Source organism: Perca fluviatilis, chromosome 23, assembly GCF_010015445.1.
Source record: "Perca fluviatilis chromosome 23, GENO_Pfluv_1.0, whole genome shotgun sequence".
NCBI lineage: Eukaryota > Metazoa > Chordata > Actinopteri > Perciformes > Percidae > Perca > Perca fluviatilis.
The window spans coordinates 20911748-20930726 of NC_053134.1; the positions used below are offsets into that span (position 1 = coordinate 20911748).

The 18979-nt window shown below is 40.6% G+C and overlaps 1 protein-coding gene across 3 annotated transcripts in view; it reads right to left on the bottom strand.

Annotated features, from left to right (window-relative positions):
- Window positions 1-13425: 13425 nt before the first annotated feature.
- ano2b (anoctamin 2b) overlaps window positions 13426-18979 on the bottom strand; it is an 83063-nt gene continuing 77509 nt past the window's right edge. For all 3 annotated transcript variants that reach the window (XM_039792489.1, XM_039792490.1, XM_039792491.1), the window contains 2 exons: window positions 15796-15901; window positions 13426-15035 (listed from right to left, as the gene is read on the bottom strand). In XM_039792489.1, the coding sequence (XP_039648423.1) occupies window positions 14658-15035; window positions 15796-15901 (484 nt within the window). In that variant the 3' untranslated portion in view covers window positions 13426-14657. The remainder of the gene's footprint in view (window positions 15036-15795; window positions 15902-18979) is intronic.

Consider the following 18979-nt stretch of genomic DNA (forward strand, 5'->3'; position numbering starts at 1 on the left):
GTGCCTTTTTATAATTTAATTCTATGTTCAATTGAACTCAACAGTCCCGCCCACAGCCGGTTCCGGAGGTAAAAATCCCATGATTTTCTCCATAATGGTTTCGATTATCAGCCATAATGTCTAAACCATCCGAGGTAGACTGACCACGAGCTATGTGGTTGTGAAACGGAAGTTTTTGCTCCAGGCTTAAAACTCCTATAAAAGCAATTTTCGAAACATCAATGAAACAATTGAATGGGGAAGAACACTTCCGGAACCAGAGTTGTTAAAAAAGTGGGCGGTCACTGTTGAGCTCTATTGGTTCAACAGGGAATGTTGGAAATGATTTCCTTAATTTGTTTAAAATTCATAGGATAAAAACACATAAAATACAGCATATAGACTTTTAAGAGGAGCTTGGGCACAGAATATTAAAGTGCAGTGGAGAGTAGCAGCTTGTGCAGAATAGCAGCACAGTATGTAAAGTGCAAGTGCAATGCGGTCGTGCGTTTAGTCCAAACAAAGTGCAGTTCAGGCAGGTAGCTGCACAGTAGGGAAACATGGCAGTGGGAGGGGGCACAGTCCATTTAAAATCCTAACCGCCTGTGGAAAGTAGCTGTTCAGCATCCTGCTGGTTCTGGAGCGGAGGCTCCTGTATCTTTTCCCAGACGGAAGGAGGGAGAAAAGGCTGTGGGAAGGGTCTTTTATGATGTTGATGGCCCTGCGAGCGCACCGCTGGTTGTATGTCTCCAGCAGGGTGGGGAGAGGGGCACTGATGATCTTGCTGGCTGTCTTTACAATCCTGTTCAGTTGGTGTTTCTCCAGGGCCTTACAGCAGCCAAACCAGGAGGTGAGGTCATATGACAGATTCCGATCAGTTCCTCTGTAGAAGGTGGATGGTGGGTAGACCTGCCTTTTTCAGACACCGGAGGGAGTGGGGCCGCTGGTGGGCTTTCTTGACAATGGCCGTGGTGTTGCTGGAGAAGGTTAGGTCATCCGCCAGGTGGACCCCCAGGAACTTGATGCTGTTGACTCTCTCCACAGCGGCGCCACCAATGGCCAGTGGCGTGTGGTGGTGTGTTAACGCCCTCCTGAAGTCAATGACCCTCTCCCTTGTTTTATCGACCTTTTTAGGTGGAGGTTGTGTAAGCTGCACCATGATGTTAGCTCCTCTACCTCCCTCCTGTATGCAGACACATCATCAACCCACCACTGCCATTGTCATCAGCAGACTTTATGATATGATTGGTGTTGAAACGGGCAGAGCAGTCATGGATGAGCAGGCTGAACAACAGGGGGCTCAAGACCCAGCCTTGGGGTGACCCTGTGCAAACATTTTAAATTATTAACAGTTAGGCTAATATTGTTAATAATCATCTCTTTTTTTTATTTGTTCTGAAGACTTTTTTTTTTTTTTTCTCCCTTGTTGCAAGACCTCTGATTAGAAAACTATTTCCCCCCCTGCGCTCTGAAGAATTCTTTGAAATGCATAGCCGGTTTTGAAGAAAGTCCGTGCAAACATTTCTTGGAATACACGTTAGTGTCAGCTCTCGAGCCTGTAGCTGACAAAAAGCAACGAAACGGCAGCTGACCGCTTTGACAGGAAGTGGAACCTGTCAGCATTGGGGGAAAAAAAGGTTTGTTAAAGGCTTCTCCTGTTTAGTTGTTCACAGAAAAATTCCAGGATAAAAAAAAAAAAAGAAGCAGAACAAAATAAACAAGTTTTTTCACCTGAAAGGTATGTATCATGCATAGCACAGCTCAGAAAATGCTAAAGAATAAGTGAGGAGAAAAAAAGAACTGCTGATTATGCTCCAGAATCTTAGGAAAACAAACAAAATTAATTGTAAAACTACCTGGCTAAAATACAAATGACACCTGTTTTTACAGGTGTACCAACACATTCACATATTAAAAAAATAAAAAAATATGAACCCTTTTATATGTAGGGTTGGATACCGAAACCCGGTTCCTACGCAAACAGTAGTATTCGGACCAGATTAGAACGCAAATTTCGGTTCCTCATTTCAGTTCCGACTGAAATATTTTCCCTCTGTCGCTCCGGACAGCGGCAGACTATTTCTTTTATTAATTTTTTTTTTCCTCCCTTTTCTGCCTAGTGGCGCACGTGCCTGCTCGCGGTGTGAAGCGCGTGTCCGCGATAGACGGCTTTTTGTACACGCTCCGAAACGGATGTAAAAATATCACCACTTTCTCTGTAGTCTACCGTTAGCTAGCTACCGTAAATGTAGGCTACTTTTAAAATGACATATTTTCCCTCTGGGCTCACCAAAACAGACGTAAAAGCATATTAACCATTCACTAGCTAAGTTTCCATCCACTTGTCAATCGAATTATCTGAAGTTCGGTAAAAAAAAACTCATGCGAATAAAGCTGGTGAAAGCGTGTTTCCATCCAACAGCTTTAAAGCCAATAAAAACCTGTGCGTAATGACGTCACATGCTGTTTTGCGATTAAATTGGTATATCGAATTGATTTGAGACATTTTAAGGTGTTTCTATTCATTTTCGCACTGAATCGCACAACTTTCAAGCAAACGTTTGCGAACAAAGTTTTGCTAGACAAAAGTTGTAGTAGTAGTAGTAGTAGTAGTAGTAGTAGTAGTAGTAGTTGTTGTTGTTGTTGTTGTTGTTGTTGTTGTTGTTGTTGTTGTTGTTGTTGTTGTTGTTGTTGTTGTTGTTGTTGTTGTTGTTGTTGTTGTTGTTGTTGTTGTTGTTGTTGTTGTTGTTGTTGTTGTTGTTGTTAGAAGCCAAGGAAGCTCTGATGGGCCTTTGGCCGAGGATCTGATCCAGCTCATCAAAAAGGTGGAACTTGCCTTTTATTTTCCCTCCGGCACCGCTGCGAGACAACTCTCTTTTTTTGAGACAACTCTCTTTTTTTGAGACATGTATCGCTGTTTGAGCGCCTTCCATTTACTCCGGCGGACGTCCCGCGGCTTGTCGTAACCTTTGTTGGTCATTTCCTTCGCGAGTTCCCGATAAATTATGGCATTTCTTTGATTTTTGCTATCTAAAATAGCCGTTATATTTTGCTCGGAAATTAAATTCAAAAAGTCTCTCGTCTCCTCGCTCGTCCGCTTACGTCTGTCGTTGTTGACACCCGCCATGTGTGCAAACAGAGCGGAAATACTGGGCGGAAATGAACTAAAACTTCTTCTTCGTTTTGTGGCGGGTTGCAACCATAAAATGACCTAAAACTTAATCGCAATTCATTAATTTATTCGGCAAATAACGTTTCCATCAGCGTTTATCGCATAAGCCGTATATCGATCAAGAGAAAATCCGATGAGACCGAACGTATTTCATTTGAGTCGATATTCATGAAATTCTATCGAATTTTACTGTTTCCATAAGGCATTTTTCATTCGATATCACGTAATTCGGATAAAAAACGTGTGGATGGAAACATAGCTACTGACTGCACGTGATCGCTAGTAAACATATTACACTTGCTCTGCTAGTCTATCGTTCAGGACAAGACCCTGTAGCCTGGTGGTGGGGGAGGCAGGACAGCCTCCCCAAATTGTCTGCCCTTTCAAACTCCTAACTGTGTGTACAGGCTTCTTGGACACTATCTGAGAGTTTTCTCCTGTGCAGGACATGCCATAAGTCAGGAGAGGTGTCCTATATTGCCAGAGAAGGCAAATGTGGTAATTTCTCTGCAAAAGAATTGCTAAAGTTTGAAGCTGGTTGGCATACCAACTCAACATTTATTTTGTTGTTACTTGTTAATAGTGTAACTGTTATTTGTTCAATTATTGTAATTATGTGTTAGGTGACTTAGGTTTACTTATTATATATTTCAGTACTTTAAAATGTTAATATATTGTTCAATTTAAATCATTTTCAATTTTAAAAAAACTCCATGAAAAAGCCTTTCTTTTATGTCATTTTTCAGTTTTTCAAGAATCGGTTTAGGAATCGGTTAGGAATCGTTTTAAGTACCCGTTCGCCATCGGAATCGTAAAAATCCAAACGGTACCCAACCCTGTTTATATGTGGAAAATATGAATCTGCACTCTTTGTTTAAACTTTTCCACATTTTTATTGCTGTAGATGCTGCACAGAATGAAGCTCTCACGTAAACAATGAGAAGGTTTATAGTAGAACTATTGAGGGAAAGAAAGTGGGAAGGAAGGAAGGAGAGAGGGAGGATGATGACGCGCTAGCAGAGAGAGAGGTCATGTTCCTGTACGTCTGTGTCCTCGGGACAAATACTATACTGTGCATTGTAAGTCATATACCTCTCCTTTTTCTTCCTGTTTTTCTCCATCGCACCCACTGGAAACTCCTGTTCCTCCTCATCTCACCTTCCTCTTCTCTCTCTCTCTCCCTCTCTCTGTCATGAGCTTTTGTCTCCCCCTTTTTTAAAAAACAGATGAAAGACTTCTATAGTACTCGGATGGGAATTCTTTCATGTGTCACTCTGGAAAATGCCCTAGGCTGCGCCTTGTATGCACACACATACACCAGCAGCCTCCATGTATTCACACGCTGCACGGATCCTACAAACACACACTTACGCACACTGCCTGAACACACACAACTATAACATAACAACAACAAAAAAACTTGGTGATTCATGTGCAAAACATCGTCTATGCATATTTGCAGAAGAAGTGTGCACACAGAGCCATGCAGGAACTTTAACACCCACGCACATGCACACAAACATCCATAGAGAATGCAGCCAGGGCACACCCTAGTCTCTGTCCATCTGTGTAAATACATTAACTTTGAAGAGTGTGTGTGTGTGCGTGCGTGTTACTACACATCTTTCCAGCTTTCTCACTTCATTCTTCCACTCTTTACTCTACTAACACAACAACCACTTCCAGGTAGACAAATGGCAGTTTATTGTGAATTGCGGAGAAGTGTGAAATCAGCTAAGTTGTTTTTCTAGGTTGACATTTTGAACCGTAACTGTAACGTTTAAAGCTATATAGTTAAACGCGGAGCATCTTCTATACTGTGTTGCTTTGCTAGCGTAAAATCAAGTGTTACAAACACTGACTGCTACTTTGGGTGGCGTCGTTTTCTTTAGCCTGTGGCCCAACAGGTAAATTAGGTCCCCGACCTAATTTTAGTCAAAGTGTGTTGACATACGAAAGCGTCAAACGTGCATTTTAGATGAATGTGACGAGAGTACTTTAGGTCTAGCTGTTCCTCGTCCTTGTCTGCTCAGCGTCGTTAAATTGTCTGTACGGGACCCAGAAGTTATTGGAAACAAACATTGTGTTAGGGCCTCCGGGGTGCATGATATATCGACTCAATATCGTTATCGCGATATCACGTTGCGCCATATTATATTGAAAGTGTCTAAGTATGCAATATTTTGTTTATTTTGTGGAGTGCCGCGTCCCGTCCGCTGGCTGTGTGGCTTAGTTGTGTTTGATTTAGAGCCCGCTTGAAACGCTATAATGATCATATTTCATTGGCCAGTTACCGTGCCACTTGCACATTTTAGTTCACGTCAGCGCACGGGTCCTATGTAGCGTACCATGTGTGCATATTTCGAGAGAGTTACCGTGTAAGTGAAGAAATAGATCGAGACAACAAACGGAATGAATCAGAGATGAGAAAGAAAAGTTGTGTCCTGTTCTCTTTTATTTTATACTGTCCAACCAGTAAAACATGTCCTGTTCCTTTATTTATTTTATACTGTCCAACCAGTAAAACATGTCCTGTTCCCTTTATTTATTTTATACTGTCCAACCAGTAAAACATGTCCTGTTCCCTTTATTTATTTTATACTGTCCAACCAGTAAAACATGTCCTGTTCCCTTAATTTATTTTATACTGTCCAACCAGTAAAACATGTCCTGTTCCCTTTATTTTATACTGTCCAACCAGTAAAACATGTCCTGTTCCCTTTATTTATTTTATACTGTCCAACCAGTAAAACATGTCCTGTTCCCTTTATTTTATACTGTCCAACCAGTAAAACATGTCCTGTTCCCTTTATTTTATACTGTCCAACCAGTAAAACATGTCCTGTTCCCTTTATTTATTTTATACTGTCCAACCAGTAAAACATGTCCTGTTCCCTTTATTTATTTTATACTGTCCAACCAGTAAAACATGTCCTGTTCCCTTAATTTATTTTATACTGTCCAACCAGTAAAACATGTCCTGTTCTGTAGACATGGTCCTTAGCCCAATATGACTGTCAGTTGAAATTTGTTATGAATCTATTTTGATGAATTTTCCCATAACTTTCGTAATTTTACATAGGTACAGTACAGGCCAGGGCTGTAGTCAAGACCACCTTTGTCGAGTCCAAGACAAGTCCAAGTAGCCACCCTTTCCTTTTTTATTAATAAGGGAAAAAAATCCACTAATTAACCCTGACAAAGCACACCTGTGAAGTGAAAACCATTTCAGGTGACTACCTCATGAAGCTCATTGAGAGAACACCAAGGGTTTGCAGAGTTATCAAAAAAAAGCAAAGGGTGGCTACTTTGAAGAATCTAAAATATAAGACATGTTTTTTTTATATATATATATATATATATATATATATATATATATATATATATATACACAAGTACAGGCCAAAAGTTTGGACACACCTTCTCATTCAATGGGTTTTATTTTCATGACTATTTAAATTGTAGATTTTCACTGAAGGCATCAAAACTATGAATGAACACATATGGAATTATGTACTTGACAAAAAAGTGTGAAATAACTGAAAACATGTCTTATATTTTAGATTCTTCAAAGTAGCCACCCTTTCCTTTTTTATTAATAAGGGAAAAAATTCCACTAATTAATCCTGACAAAGCACACCTGTGAAGTGAAAACCATTTCAGGTGACTACCTCATGAAGCTCATTGAGAGAACACCAAGGGTTTGCAGAGTTATCAAAAAAAGCAAAGGGTGGCTACTTTGAAGAATCTAAAATATAAGACATGTTTTTATATATATATATATATATATATATATATATATATATATATATATATATATATATATATATATATATATATATATATATATACATACAGTACAGGCCAAAAGTTTGGACACACCTTCTCATTCAATGGGTTTTATTTTCATGACTATTTAAATTGTAGATTTTCACTGAAGGCATCAAAACTATGAATGAACACATATGGAATTATGTACTTAACAAAAAAGTGTGAAATAACTGAAAACATGTCTTAAAATTCACACTTTTCTCATTTGTGCATAGACTGTGGTGATCTGAGCTAACAGCTAACTGGGCTAACAGCTAACTGTGGCTAGCTAAATTGAGCTTGTAAACGGAACTGTATATCGAGTGAACATTGTTTCTTTTATAAAAGTTAAATACAAGCATGTTTATGATGGACATTAGGTTTAATATAGCCTACACACTATAGCCTATTTCTTTTCTTTTTTTTTTATGACATATGTAATTATGGGTTTGGGGCTATTTAAACTATTACATTCTCAAAATGTCCTTCTGTAAGAATAAGTACAGGAAAGTAAATAAAACTTGACATGAGACAAATCAGGGCAGGCCAGGAATTAGCCAGAGGCAGGGCAGGGCAGTGACGGACGGACTCAAATGTTAATAGAGTTCTGTGTAATCGAAACGATTACTGGAGAGATGAGAAACAATTAAAGTTTACCTAAAAAAAGTACCTTTCATGGAGGATCCAGTATGTGTTACTTTTTTTTTTTTCCTTGTTTGTTTGTTTTTTTGAATAAATGCATACTGTAGATGTGTTAAGGCCCAGACACACCGAACAGACGGCCGACCCTCTGCAGAAAAGGCAGTCGGACTGATCAGTCTCCCCGAGTTGGTCAAAAAAAAAACGGCAGCTGATTGGACGAACGCGTCACATGGGTCTGGTTTCTCCGGAAATTCAAAGACAGACTGTCATGGCAGCTCGTTCAGAATAGGATCTCATATTGTACTAAAATAGAAACGTGTTTCTGAAAACATTTTAAGCGAGAAATAGGCCGTGCAGTTGCTGAATCTGTCTTCATTTCAGATCAACAAAGGTCAGTTTAAAAGATTTTCGTCAGATTTTGAGAGACTCTAGTCACGCTCATTCCGCTCCCCGGTTCCGGCTTAGCACTCTACCAATCAGATGGGTATTTGTGTCCGACTGCCGGCAGTGCCCGCCCCGCCGATTCAACATGTCAAATCGGCCCAAATGAAGGTCGACGGCCCCTCGGACTGACGACGGCACGGAACACACCGAACAGACTCGAGTCACTGACCTCGCCAGACTGTCCAACGGCCGATTATCGGCTCTATGGGTCTCGGGGCTTTAGGATAACATACTGCCCTACTAACATGAACAGCTTTGACACTGCAGTCAGTCTACGCCAGGGATCAGCAACCTCAGGCACGTGTGCCACCATTGGCACCCGGTAGCTCAACCAATGGCACCAGCAATAAGTGTGCAAGATTGTTTTTTTTGGAAATGTTCCAATCTGCATGCCAAATGACCTCTTTCACAGCCATTGGCATGCAGGATCATAGCCTGCCATTTACGGTAGTTTGACTGACTTGTTCCCCATCCCCATTCTGCGAAGATTAACTAGTCCTTGTTGCTTAGATGACGGGGGCTCAATGCTGATATGGCACACTGATTAACAAGAACATTTTAAAATGGCACTTCATATTAAAAAGGTTGCCGATCACTGGTCTACGCCATACTGTACCCAACTCCATTTATAACAATACAGCACACATCATGTGGCATAGAAATGTAATAATTTAGCAGTACCTGATGGATTCTATTTCATTACATATAGGATATGAATACTATGTGTGTGTGTGTGTGTTGTATCTTTTGGAGGCATACAAATCCACATGAGTAAAGAAAGCTAAGGACACCGCAGTTTTTTTTTGTGGGGGTGGGGGAAGGTTTAAAAATTAGGGTAGTATTAAGGATGTATGAGCATTCAATTCATGCTCTTTGCAGAATAACAAGAAAACTACCAGTGATTGACTACAAGAACAACTAACTGTCAGATGTTCAGAGTATAAAGTATAAGTATGTATCGGCTCCTCCGGTGGTCCAAAACAAACTTGTGTGTGTGCATAAACATACTACAGTAGTCCGCAGTGATCTCAGCTCAGAACCCTGTTGCATAAATTAAACATCCATCAGCTGAAGGGAATCGAGCGCTGACATCATCTGTGAAGTGACTCAGCTGTCGGATGAATCATCTGTACAAGACCACTCCTCATGGGGCGCCCTGGTAGCTCACCTGGTAGAGCGTGCGCCCCATGTGCCAAGGCCCAGTCCTTACCGTAGCGGCCCCGAGTTCTGACCTGCAGCCCTTTCCCCTGTCACTCTCCTTATTATTTACACCTGTGCTTGTCAAAATGTCTGCTGCGAAGGGAGTACTGCATTCCGTTCTGTCAACCCCTTTTAGGGCCCAGGTTAGTTCATATGCGCTTTTACTTTGACTCCCCCCCCCCCCCACCTAAAACCTGCGTTGTTGTGTCTTCCCACTCTGTCCTTAACAGTGCCACCCAAAGGTCTATGTTCACGATTCATCAGGTCGCTTGTTGGCGCTGTGAATGAAAAATGTGAAATGAAAAGCATGCAAAGGCATTTTAGAGCTACTTTCGCCCCCTGTGTCCTTGTACTGGTCCTCCTCCTCTCTATAAATACATGTAATACTGTACTTTTTCTGTTCTTTAATCTCACCAACCTTCCTTCCCCTTTTTGCAGTTTTTGTCTACCCTAGTTAGAGGAAAACCAGTGGGAGTCCCCAAAACAGGCCTCCTCAGTTGTCCTATCCTTAAAATAGCTATTCTATCACCTCTTTAAAGTGACTCTGACTTAGGGCTGGGCGATATGGAGAAAATCAAATATCACGATATTTTTGACCAAATACCTCGATATTGATACCACAACGATATTGTAGTGTTGACTATTGGTGCTTTCACAAAATATTTACACAATGAGATTTTTGATAAATAATCATCAGTAATGTGGATATAATGAAGATATAATGACGTGGGTAAAGGCAAATAATAACAGCTAGAACAGTCTGTAAGTACAGAAAATGACATCACTTTACTGTAATGCAGCCTTTAAAACCAGGAAAAGATGACACTTATGGCATATTACGATATCCAAAATCTGCCGCGTGACCGGCCATCAGCTTGTGTACTGCCAGTGTGTCATGCTCAAGTTAAGTCTCTAAAAACCCAAATATTGACGTGCCTCTGGTCACGGAGAGCAGACTATAGAATAAAGTCAAGCCTTCAACATACATAATCCTCTCGGAAGTGCCCCCAGTTTTACGCACACACTCAGATCAGACAGACAGATCGGATTTATGAGTATAGAAAGGTCAAAAATCAGCTGCACATCCGGATTAGGCTAAATTGTGGGTTATTACATCATCATCAGAGCACAGCAGCTTTTTCTTGGAGAGCCATCTGAACTAAGGGCTGCTCTTAATATGCATTCAGCTCAGAAGGTCCAGCATAAAAATGCTTTGTGGTTTCACTTTGAAGCTAACGCATTTTGACCAAAAACTGTACAACAGTTTGCTCAATCCGCATAACATATCAGGAATGTGAATCTCATAAAGTTACACTCAGAATGCACACGAATGTGTCCACCACCACCCACAACTGAACAGCTGGTGTTGATCGTGATCTTAATGTTACCAGCATGTAAGCAGCTTGTGAATGGACACAGTGGTGGCCGATTCCATATTTTGTATTTTTGCAGTTACTGTTACTATCCGAACAATGTACCAAGCCGGTAAAACTTAAACACAAATCAAACGGCGGAAAAGGGGCTGGGACTGAGGATATACCCTGAGGAAACCATGCTTCAGCACGACCAGACAGGCCTTAACCTGGGAGCCACAACAAGAACATCCTGGAAGGAATCAAAGAAGACCGCCCAACACCGAAGGAGCTGGAGAAAGTTCAGGAATGACCTATGCTCCCCAAAGAGCAAAATGGGTTAAATGATATATGCACTGCTGGAAAAGGACAGACAATTTGGCCTTCAAGGAAAAAGGAAAGAAACGGCATAAGGTTGCATACACACACCAGCTCAACCCCCACTGTGTGTGTGTGTTCCATTACCACACAGCACACACAGAACACACTGAAACAGTTGGCTAAAAGTATTTGTAGTGTTTGTAGTTAGCTAAAAGAAATGGATAAATGGTTGAAATAGTTAGCTAAAAGAAATGGAGAAATGGTTGAAATAGTTAGCTAAAAGAAAAGGATAGGCTGAATGGTTGAAATAGTTAGCTAAAAGGATAGGCTGAATGGTTGAAATGGTTAGCTTAAAGAAATGGATAAATGGTTGAAATAGTTAGCTTAAAGAAATGGAGAAATGGTTAGCTAAAAGAAATGGAGAAATGGTTGAAATAGTTAGCTAATAGAAATGGTTGAAATAGCTAGCTAAAAGAAAAGGACAGGCTAAATGGTTGAAATAGTTAGCTTAAAGAAATGGATAAATGGTTAAAATAGTTAGCTTAAAGAAATGGAGAAATGGTTAGCTAAAAGAAATGGAGAAATGGTTGAAATAGTTAGCTAATAGAAATGGTTGAAATAGCTAGCTAAAAGAAAAGGATAGGCTAAATGGTTGAAATAGTTAGCTTCCTTTCCTACCTACTGTTTTAGGCTCAAAAACTGCTATATGGGGAATTTCTTCCTCTTTTTTTCTAATAGTATAAAACTTGAAAGTGCATAACACATTGGGTACCATCTGTAATATTTCCCAGAAATGATTCAAATTCATTTACATGAACATTTACTGTTCAAAACAAACATTCAGAGTTCACTAGTCATTCAGTGGTGCTTATCAGCAAACATTTACTACGTACCTGTATAAAATGATGCCAATCATTTCGTCTTGAATTAATGGCTCCACTGTCATCGATGAATAAAAGCCCTATCGTAATTTCATTTACATTTTTCTACTAACATTTCTTTCCCCAAAACAAATTGTCAGCACCAGACAGCTCCAAAACTCAAATCTTTCAGATAGGAAATGATGTCAGTGTTGCGTTCAGGGACATTGGGAAACTTCCTAGAGCTCCAAATGGCCAGACAACAGAAAACAATGCACTGGACTGGATTGTGAAAAACTCACCTGCACCTTGTTTCATGCATTGTTGACATAAACTTAACCTTTCAGTACCTTGAAAGGAAAAACCACACCGTCCCATAGTAAACAATGTGACATACACTCATTTACTTTGATTAGGGATTTTCACAGTACATCATATGACGAAAAAAGCACGTTTAATGTGTTGCACATTGCTTTTTCAAAAGCATCTACCTAAAGCACTGCTATCAGTTGCTTTAAAACTAAAGATGGATTTTCTGCCCAGAACACTGAATATAGATGCTGTTTTTTGGTTTTTTTAAAGCATCAATCAGCTACTCATTCATGATGGTTCTTATCCATATTCTATATCAGGATAGAGACTCCCAGTTCTAACCATTCTTGACTGAATGCAATATATCCTGCATTAAAATGACAACCATCCAATGTGATATCACTCCTTCCATGGTACCTTACAGATTTCAACTTGGACACACTAACTGGACAAAAGCCGTACATAATGTAGAAATTACTTTTGCCAAATATCAGCATAAACCAATGGTCCGTTTCAAAGCGCTTTGTGTGACGGAGCGGTCAGAAGTTAAACCAGAAGATAGACATTTAAAGATGTATGTGGGGATCAGTGCTAAGGTTAGCAAGCTAGGGTAATTAGCTTCCTCTTCCTGGGGGAAAAAAAGCTAGTCACTTTAGCTTGCTGGCTTCCACTTCTGAGTAAAAAACACATTTAATAGCATGGGTCATTCTAAATATTGAGTGTTATACAGGGAAACATGTCTAACCGTAGTTAATCAATACTATGTGGGCTTGCTGAGAATGCAAGGAAAAACATCTTGCATTTATGTTCGTAGGCTACAGGGCTATAACGTGGTCCAATAAGTAGCGCACCACGGAGATAGGTTGACAGTGTATCTCCTAGCAACGCAAGCTCCAAAATGTCAGTCAACCGCTGCCTAAAGAGAACAGGACAAAATTGACTTGATCGTTTTCTTGAAAAATGGAAGATTATGCACATCAGCAGCAGTATCTTTATAGCTTATATTTCCTTGCACAAAAAGTGAAAATTCAATTTTCAGTTTGACTTTAACATGCAAAAGCTAACTTAATTAGTATGCTAATTATTTGTTTACTCTACAGCAATAGTTGGACCAGATAGAAGGGCTATGTTAGCAAGCTAACAAGCTATTAGCTATCTAAACATATATCCATCAGATCTATCAGTGATGAAAGGACAGATTCTCAGCAGTCAGAAACAGATGGACCAGTTATACAAAATAAAACATGATGACAGTCGGGGTTTCTCAAGAGCTGAAGACTTCAAACATGGCTGCCAGAGGTTGCGTGACACCAGTAAGATATTTTATGCAAGAAACGGTTCTATTTGGGCAGTAGTAACCCAGATTTATTACTGACCTGCAGGAATGTCAGAGTATACAGTCTGGTATTTCAAAAGGAAGTGTTGTCAAGGGAAGCATGTCTTCCCTTGACAATGAGCAGTGAGGTCATTTCTAGCTCACTGCCATTAACAGTTTGCAAAAGAGTTGGCTTTCTCTGTGCATTCAGAAGTTATTAAGTGTAGTTATTAAGTCGCTCTCACTCAGTTGACAGCTGTAAAGTCCATATGGCTAACAGAAAAATAAAACATTTTCTTCACAGATCTATTCTTAAAACTACAGCTTGGACTATAATCTAGGAGTGGCATGCAACAGTATGCCACATTGTCATGTGCATCCATCCATCAAATACGTAGAGCAGAATGCAGAGAAACAATAACCAGCAGCTGTGTACTGACGAACATTACAATTTTGGTGCATTCTGAAAATGATTCAAAGTGACTTCTGAATTTGATTTATTTAAAATCAGCTGGAACAGTAAATGGTGTACAGAAAACGATTTGCACTTCTGAGAGGCTCCTGTGTGCTTTCAGTTCCATGTCTTAAAATGTATTGTACAGGAAATGTGGAATGTTGCAGATGCTACAAATTCTGGTAAAAACATAAATACATATAGAGCATAAGCACATAAAGCAGTCCTCAGCCCTAGTAATAAGCCCATGTCCATCAATCCGTTGCGTTGATTAGGTGCTCATCAATGAATCTGTCCATTTGTTATTAGTTCTTTCTTTATTTCCAGTCTCTTCCAGGTTCTTGTAATATTCAATTGTTCAGCCTAATACTGTAATTATTGCTTGTCTACGCTATTAAGCAAGTGTGCCTTGCTAAATCATTGATTGATTTTTACCAAAAAGTAAAAATCCTAACATTTTATCAGGTGAACAGTCGACGCGAGGAGGAACACCACAGACACTCGTTCGACCAGTGTGGACGTTGCACATTTAACCACACTAAGACCAATGAATTCAAAAGTCTTCAAAATGATGCTGTGATTTTTTTTTTTTTTTTTTTAATCACACTACTACTGTGTCAGACACACAAAAGACACAGGCAAAGATATTCACGGACTGAATCACCAGAGCAACACGTTTATCCAGTCCCGAGGCCCAGCTTAAGCACAGATGTCCTACAGATGTGTGTGTGTGTGTGTGTGTGTGTGTGTGTGTGTGTGTGTGTGTGTGTGTGTGTGTGTGTGCGTGTGTTCCATGTCACACCGCCGTGTGTTTTGAATTCTCGTTTTCATTTCTGGGCGTCGGGGGAATCTGCCCGGTGAACTGGCTGAAGCTGGCGGCCCTACACCTCGCTCTCGGCACTCCTTCTCCGGCCAAGCCCTGTGTTGGAAGCGGGGGTAGAGTACTGTAGCGGCCCGGGATGGGCAAGCCCTGACCCGGGTGGAGCGTGTGGCTGGCTGGGCGGAGGTTGGCGTCCTTGGAGAAGAGGCTCTGGATGAGCTGGAATTTTTCCTTCTCTTCCCGTAAGAACACCTCGACCAGGAGCTTCTTCTCCCGTTTGAACTGCTCCACGACGGCTTTGGGAACGTCCGGGATCCCCCAGGCGACCACGAGGCTGAGGAACATCACCAGATTCTGGAGGAGGGAGAGAAGGGGAGAAAGCGATGTGTGAGGGAGGAAAAGATGGATGGATATGAAGACAACTGAAAAGAGACAGATGACAAAAGTGACAGGTGGCGGTGAAGTTACAAAGAATCAAGGACCTTTCACCTCACGCGGTGTCTTTGCCTCACATCTCTCCCGCGCTCTCCTGAAAATCTCTGATCCCAAAACTTGTTCAACTAGGCCTACAACATTTTAAGGAATTTCCTGAATTCTGTTCTTGTGTCTGACGCTTAACAATGATGTATCTGCAGCAGCAATAAAGGAAAAATCCAACAGCTTAGTTGTTGAAGGACATTTTGTAGACATATGTAAGTGAGGCGTACAGGCGGACAGACAGATGTTTTTTTTTTTTTTTTTTTTAAATGAGCTAGATGCTAATGGACTGAGGCATCTGGTAATAGTCCCGCTCATGATGAGAGTACATTGTGATCCACCTAAATAGGAAAGACTGGCCCACACATACTCTATGCACACACAATTGCTTTATCTGCCTTTTTATTAAACAAATCCATTCAACTGCAGAACACAACAGAAATGACACAATGCAAAACACATTGGGGGTGCTTTGAACTATACTGCAGAATAATGAGAGTGATGTATTGGAAAAGTTCCGAACGTGTGGATGCATCTGCTAAAGACCTCTGACTAGTTTCCGTCTTTCTCTCGGTCTGCTTTTAAATGGTCTTATGAGCCGATGGAAATAGACCAGCCTGTGAACAAAACACAATACCTGGAACAATATGACGAAAGCCAGTCTTGCAGCCAGGACACACCAGTACTGTTTGGTGACCATGTATGCGTCTGGAGACCAGGGCGGCTCCCTGTAGTCTTTGTACCTAGGAGAAAACACACATGTATAGAGAGTGGGTGCTAAAAATGGAGTAACTCAAATATCTATTGCTTTATTGTTTCACGCCTGGTGCAGCTTTATTTTGGAACTAAGTGGGTAGTTAGCATGAGCAGTAACTCAAACAAAAGCACCACCTACAGAAACACACACTTAATCAATGGATACATTAAGGAAGGCTGCTCCCGCACTTTTTGATGGACAGCTGATCGCTGAGAATCTGCCAGACAAACTTTTCTTCGCCATCCCGTGAGCCAAACTGATTTATCTTTATCATTAAAACCTACTCCGCTTTGGATCCGACTCAAAGTGCAATACAGTTTATTAGGATTCCTTCCCCTTTGTTTTCTTTGTAGTAAATACTCTTCATTGTGCTGGCAAAACAAACAGCAGAAAACTACCACACGTGGAGGGAACAGCTGACAGATTAAAACGAGGATAAGGAATCAAAGAGAGAGACGACAGAGGAGAATAAGAAAGAATGAAAGAGGAAAGGAACCAAGGCAAAATAATGAGATAACCTTTGAGATAAAGAGAGTCAAAGACGAGAGTGAGATGAGATGACAGAAGGAATGACAAAAAAAAGAGAGAAAAATGGAAACTTTATAGCTGCCCTGTCACACTAAAGACTGAAAGAATGTATGTGACTGGACAAGCACACAAAACACACAAAAACAGCTGTTTATCTGTTTTTGTCATAAGAGAAAGGTTCAAATTTAGTTCAAGGCTTGAGGAAGCTGAGGATCTAACACACAAATAAAAATATTCTTGAGCCAGTCTTTGGTAAGTCATTCATGAAATTAAGTCATCGTATAGATCGGGCCACATGTTGGTTATGCTTTGTTATCTCATTAAAAAAGAAATATTGTCTCAACATCGTCACTGACACTAAAATGTCCCCTTTTGTCGCTGGCAGGTTGCTTTTATGCATCAAGCCAGTCATTTAATGGTTCTAATTTTGGTGTATGACTTGTTACTAAGTGCACAGACTGCAGGTTTATTGTGCCAAGTGTCTCATTAGCAGACTTTAAGAGGCCAAATAACTGAAAACATGGTGTTAGCAATGTACTGTAACTTGTGGCAGTCGAACAATTCAGGCGCCAGAGCTGCTGCTGCTGAATCTGTTGGCTGCACTGCAACAAGAAAGGATCAGGGAACAGAGTGAACTGATGTCCAGCTGCAGCCGGGCTGTTTGAGACGTCAGTCTCAGGAGCATAATGGAAATGCAAAATGTAAAGGAGAAACCCTTTGATGCTTTGTTATTATAACGAGAATAATAATAATGACAAAAGAGAATCTGCTGGATTAGCATTTATGTACGTCTGCGTTCAGCATTAACAGAACATCCACTGGATGGGCCGACTTGTTGTGTACGTTTATGTTTAGTAATTCCTGGTACAAAGCCAAGTTGATGGAGAAGTTAGAGCCAGCTGTTTCCTGTTGGATGTAATCACTCCTAAATAACATAAAGAGGGCCTCACCCTCTCTATGCTCAATGACAGTTTTTTTTTTTTTATAATACAACTATGGCAGAATTCAATCAAAATGTTTCAACTTTCAGCCAAGTGGCCAGCTGAGTTGGCTGGAACTGCTTAAAAGCCTGCTACACTTAATCAAATTCATCAAAAAGAAATACACAACACCACAGTTATTTCCCAACTATTATCTTATTTACCTAAAGGTCCAATGTGTAGGAATTTCTCCCGTCTAGCGTTGAGATCGAATATCGCAATCAACTCTCTCGCACCACGCAGTTCAAAGTACATATTACAGCTACGGTAGCCTTCACGCTTCAAAAAGCCGGTCTCTTGCTCTTTTGAAGAAGAAGAATACGTTTTGAATAGGTGTGGTCCTCCATGTTTCCTTCTTCAAACTTGCTGGGGCCGGGAAGCTACGATATCCATTAGCAGCATTAGCAGCACCTGTGAGTTTATCCTGTGACAGCAAAAACGCAAAAGGCGGAGCAGTATGTCCTGTATGTCCCTCACCGGCTAACGTATTTCAAGATGGCGCATGAATATGGAGCGTCTACCCCAGTTCATGCGAATGTAACATTTCAAGCCAAAAGGAATACTTGGAAGTGATGGTGGTGGTAAAATATTCATGAAAAAGGACAAGTTTGTGAACGGGCAACACAGATTTTGATAATGAACAACTAAACACGTTACACACTGGACCTTTAAGCCCCTTTCCCACTGGTCAAAAAAAACACTGACATCTGGCTTGTGTCTTTAGTGGGAAAGGTTACAATCAGCATTTATTCCCGGGACAGATGATTCCCACTTGTCTCCTCTGTAACTTCTGCTACTCTTTCTCAACTCAGCCATCTCTGTGCAAGCAGCGCTCGGACATCATTCCAAATTAGTCGAGTTTGAAAGGGAAACTGAATAAGTAACAGATATTTTTTTTATAGCCATCGTAAGATTATTGTCACTAGCCTCCTTGATGTTTATTCACCCTGTTTTCCGGTACATTTGTGACGTCGAACTTGACAGAAAGAAACCAGAAAGGCATATTTGTCTACTAGCAGTGGTAAAGTGTCTGTTGGCTATTTTTAGCGGGTTTTCCCGTGTTTAAAAAACTTGCATACATACGCTAATTTGGGTGGGAAAAGGAAAAGGGTATGAGTCTGTACTGTATACAGCAGGCTACAACACTTCCTTCTGAACACCAATCTGAGGAGCAAAAACACATGCAACTCAGGTAGCCATTGAAGCTGGCTGACTGAGAACTATGTACATGCTACTATTGTGATTTCAATATGGGTTTTCAAAGTAATCAGAACTATTTTCTCGCAAATGGTGGCCTGATGTCAGCACATGCAGCACTGTTAGACAATCTGACCAGATAATCACAGCAGTGAGCCAACAGAAACAGCTCATGGAGACAGAAAAATAAATAGAGCATTTTTTTGTTTTATTTTGAAATTATGGCCTTCAACTGTACATAGTTGAAACTGTGAGTGGCCAGAGTGCAGGCAAGAAAGGGAAATTTTAGCAGCGAGTTACTAATCTGACCATCTAACACCCTATAAAACAAACGTTAAAGTCTGTAAAAGACTTTAGTC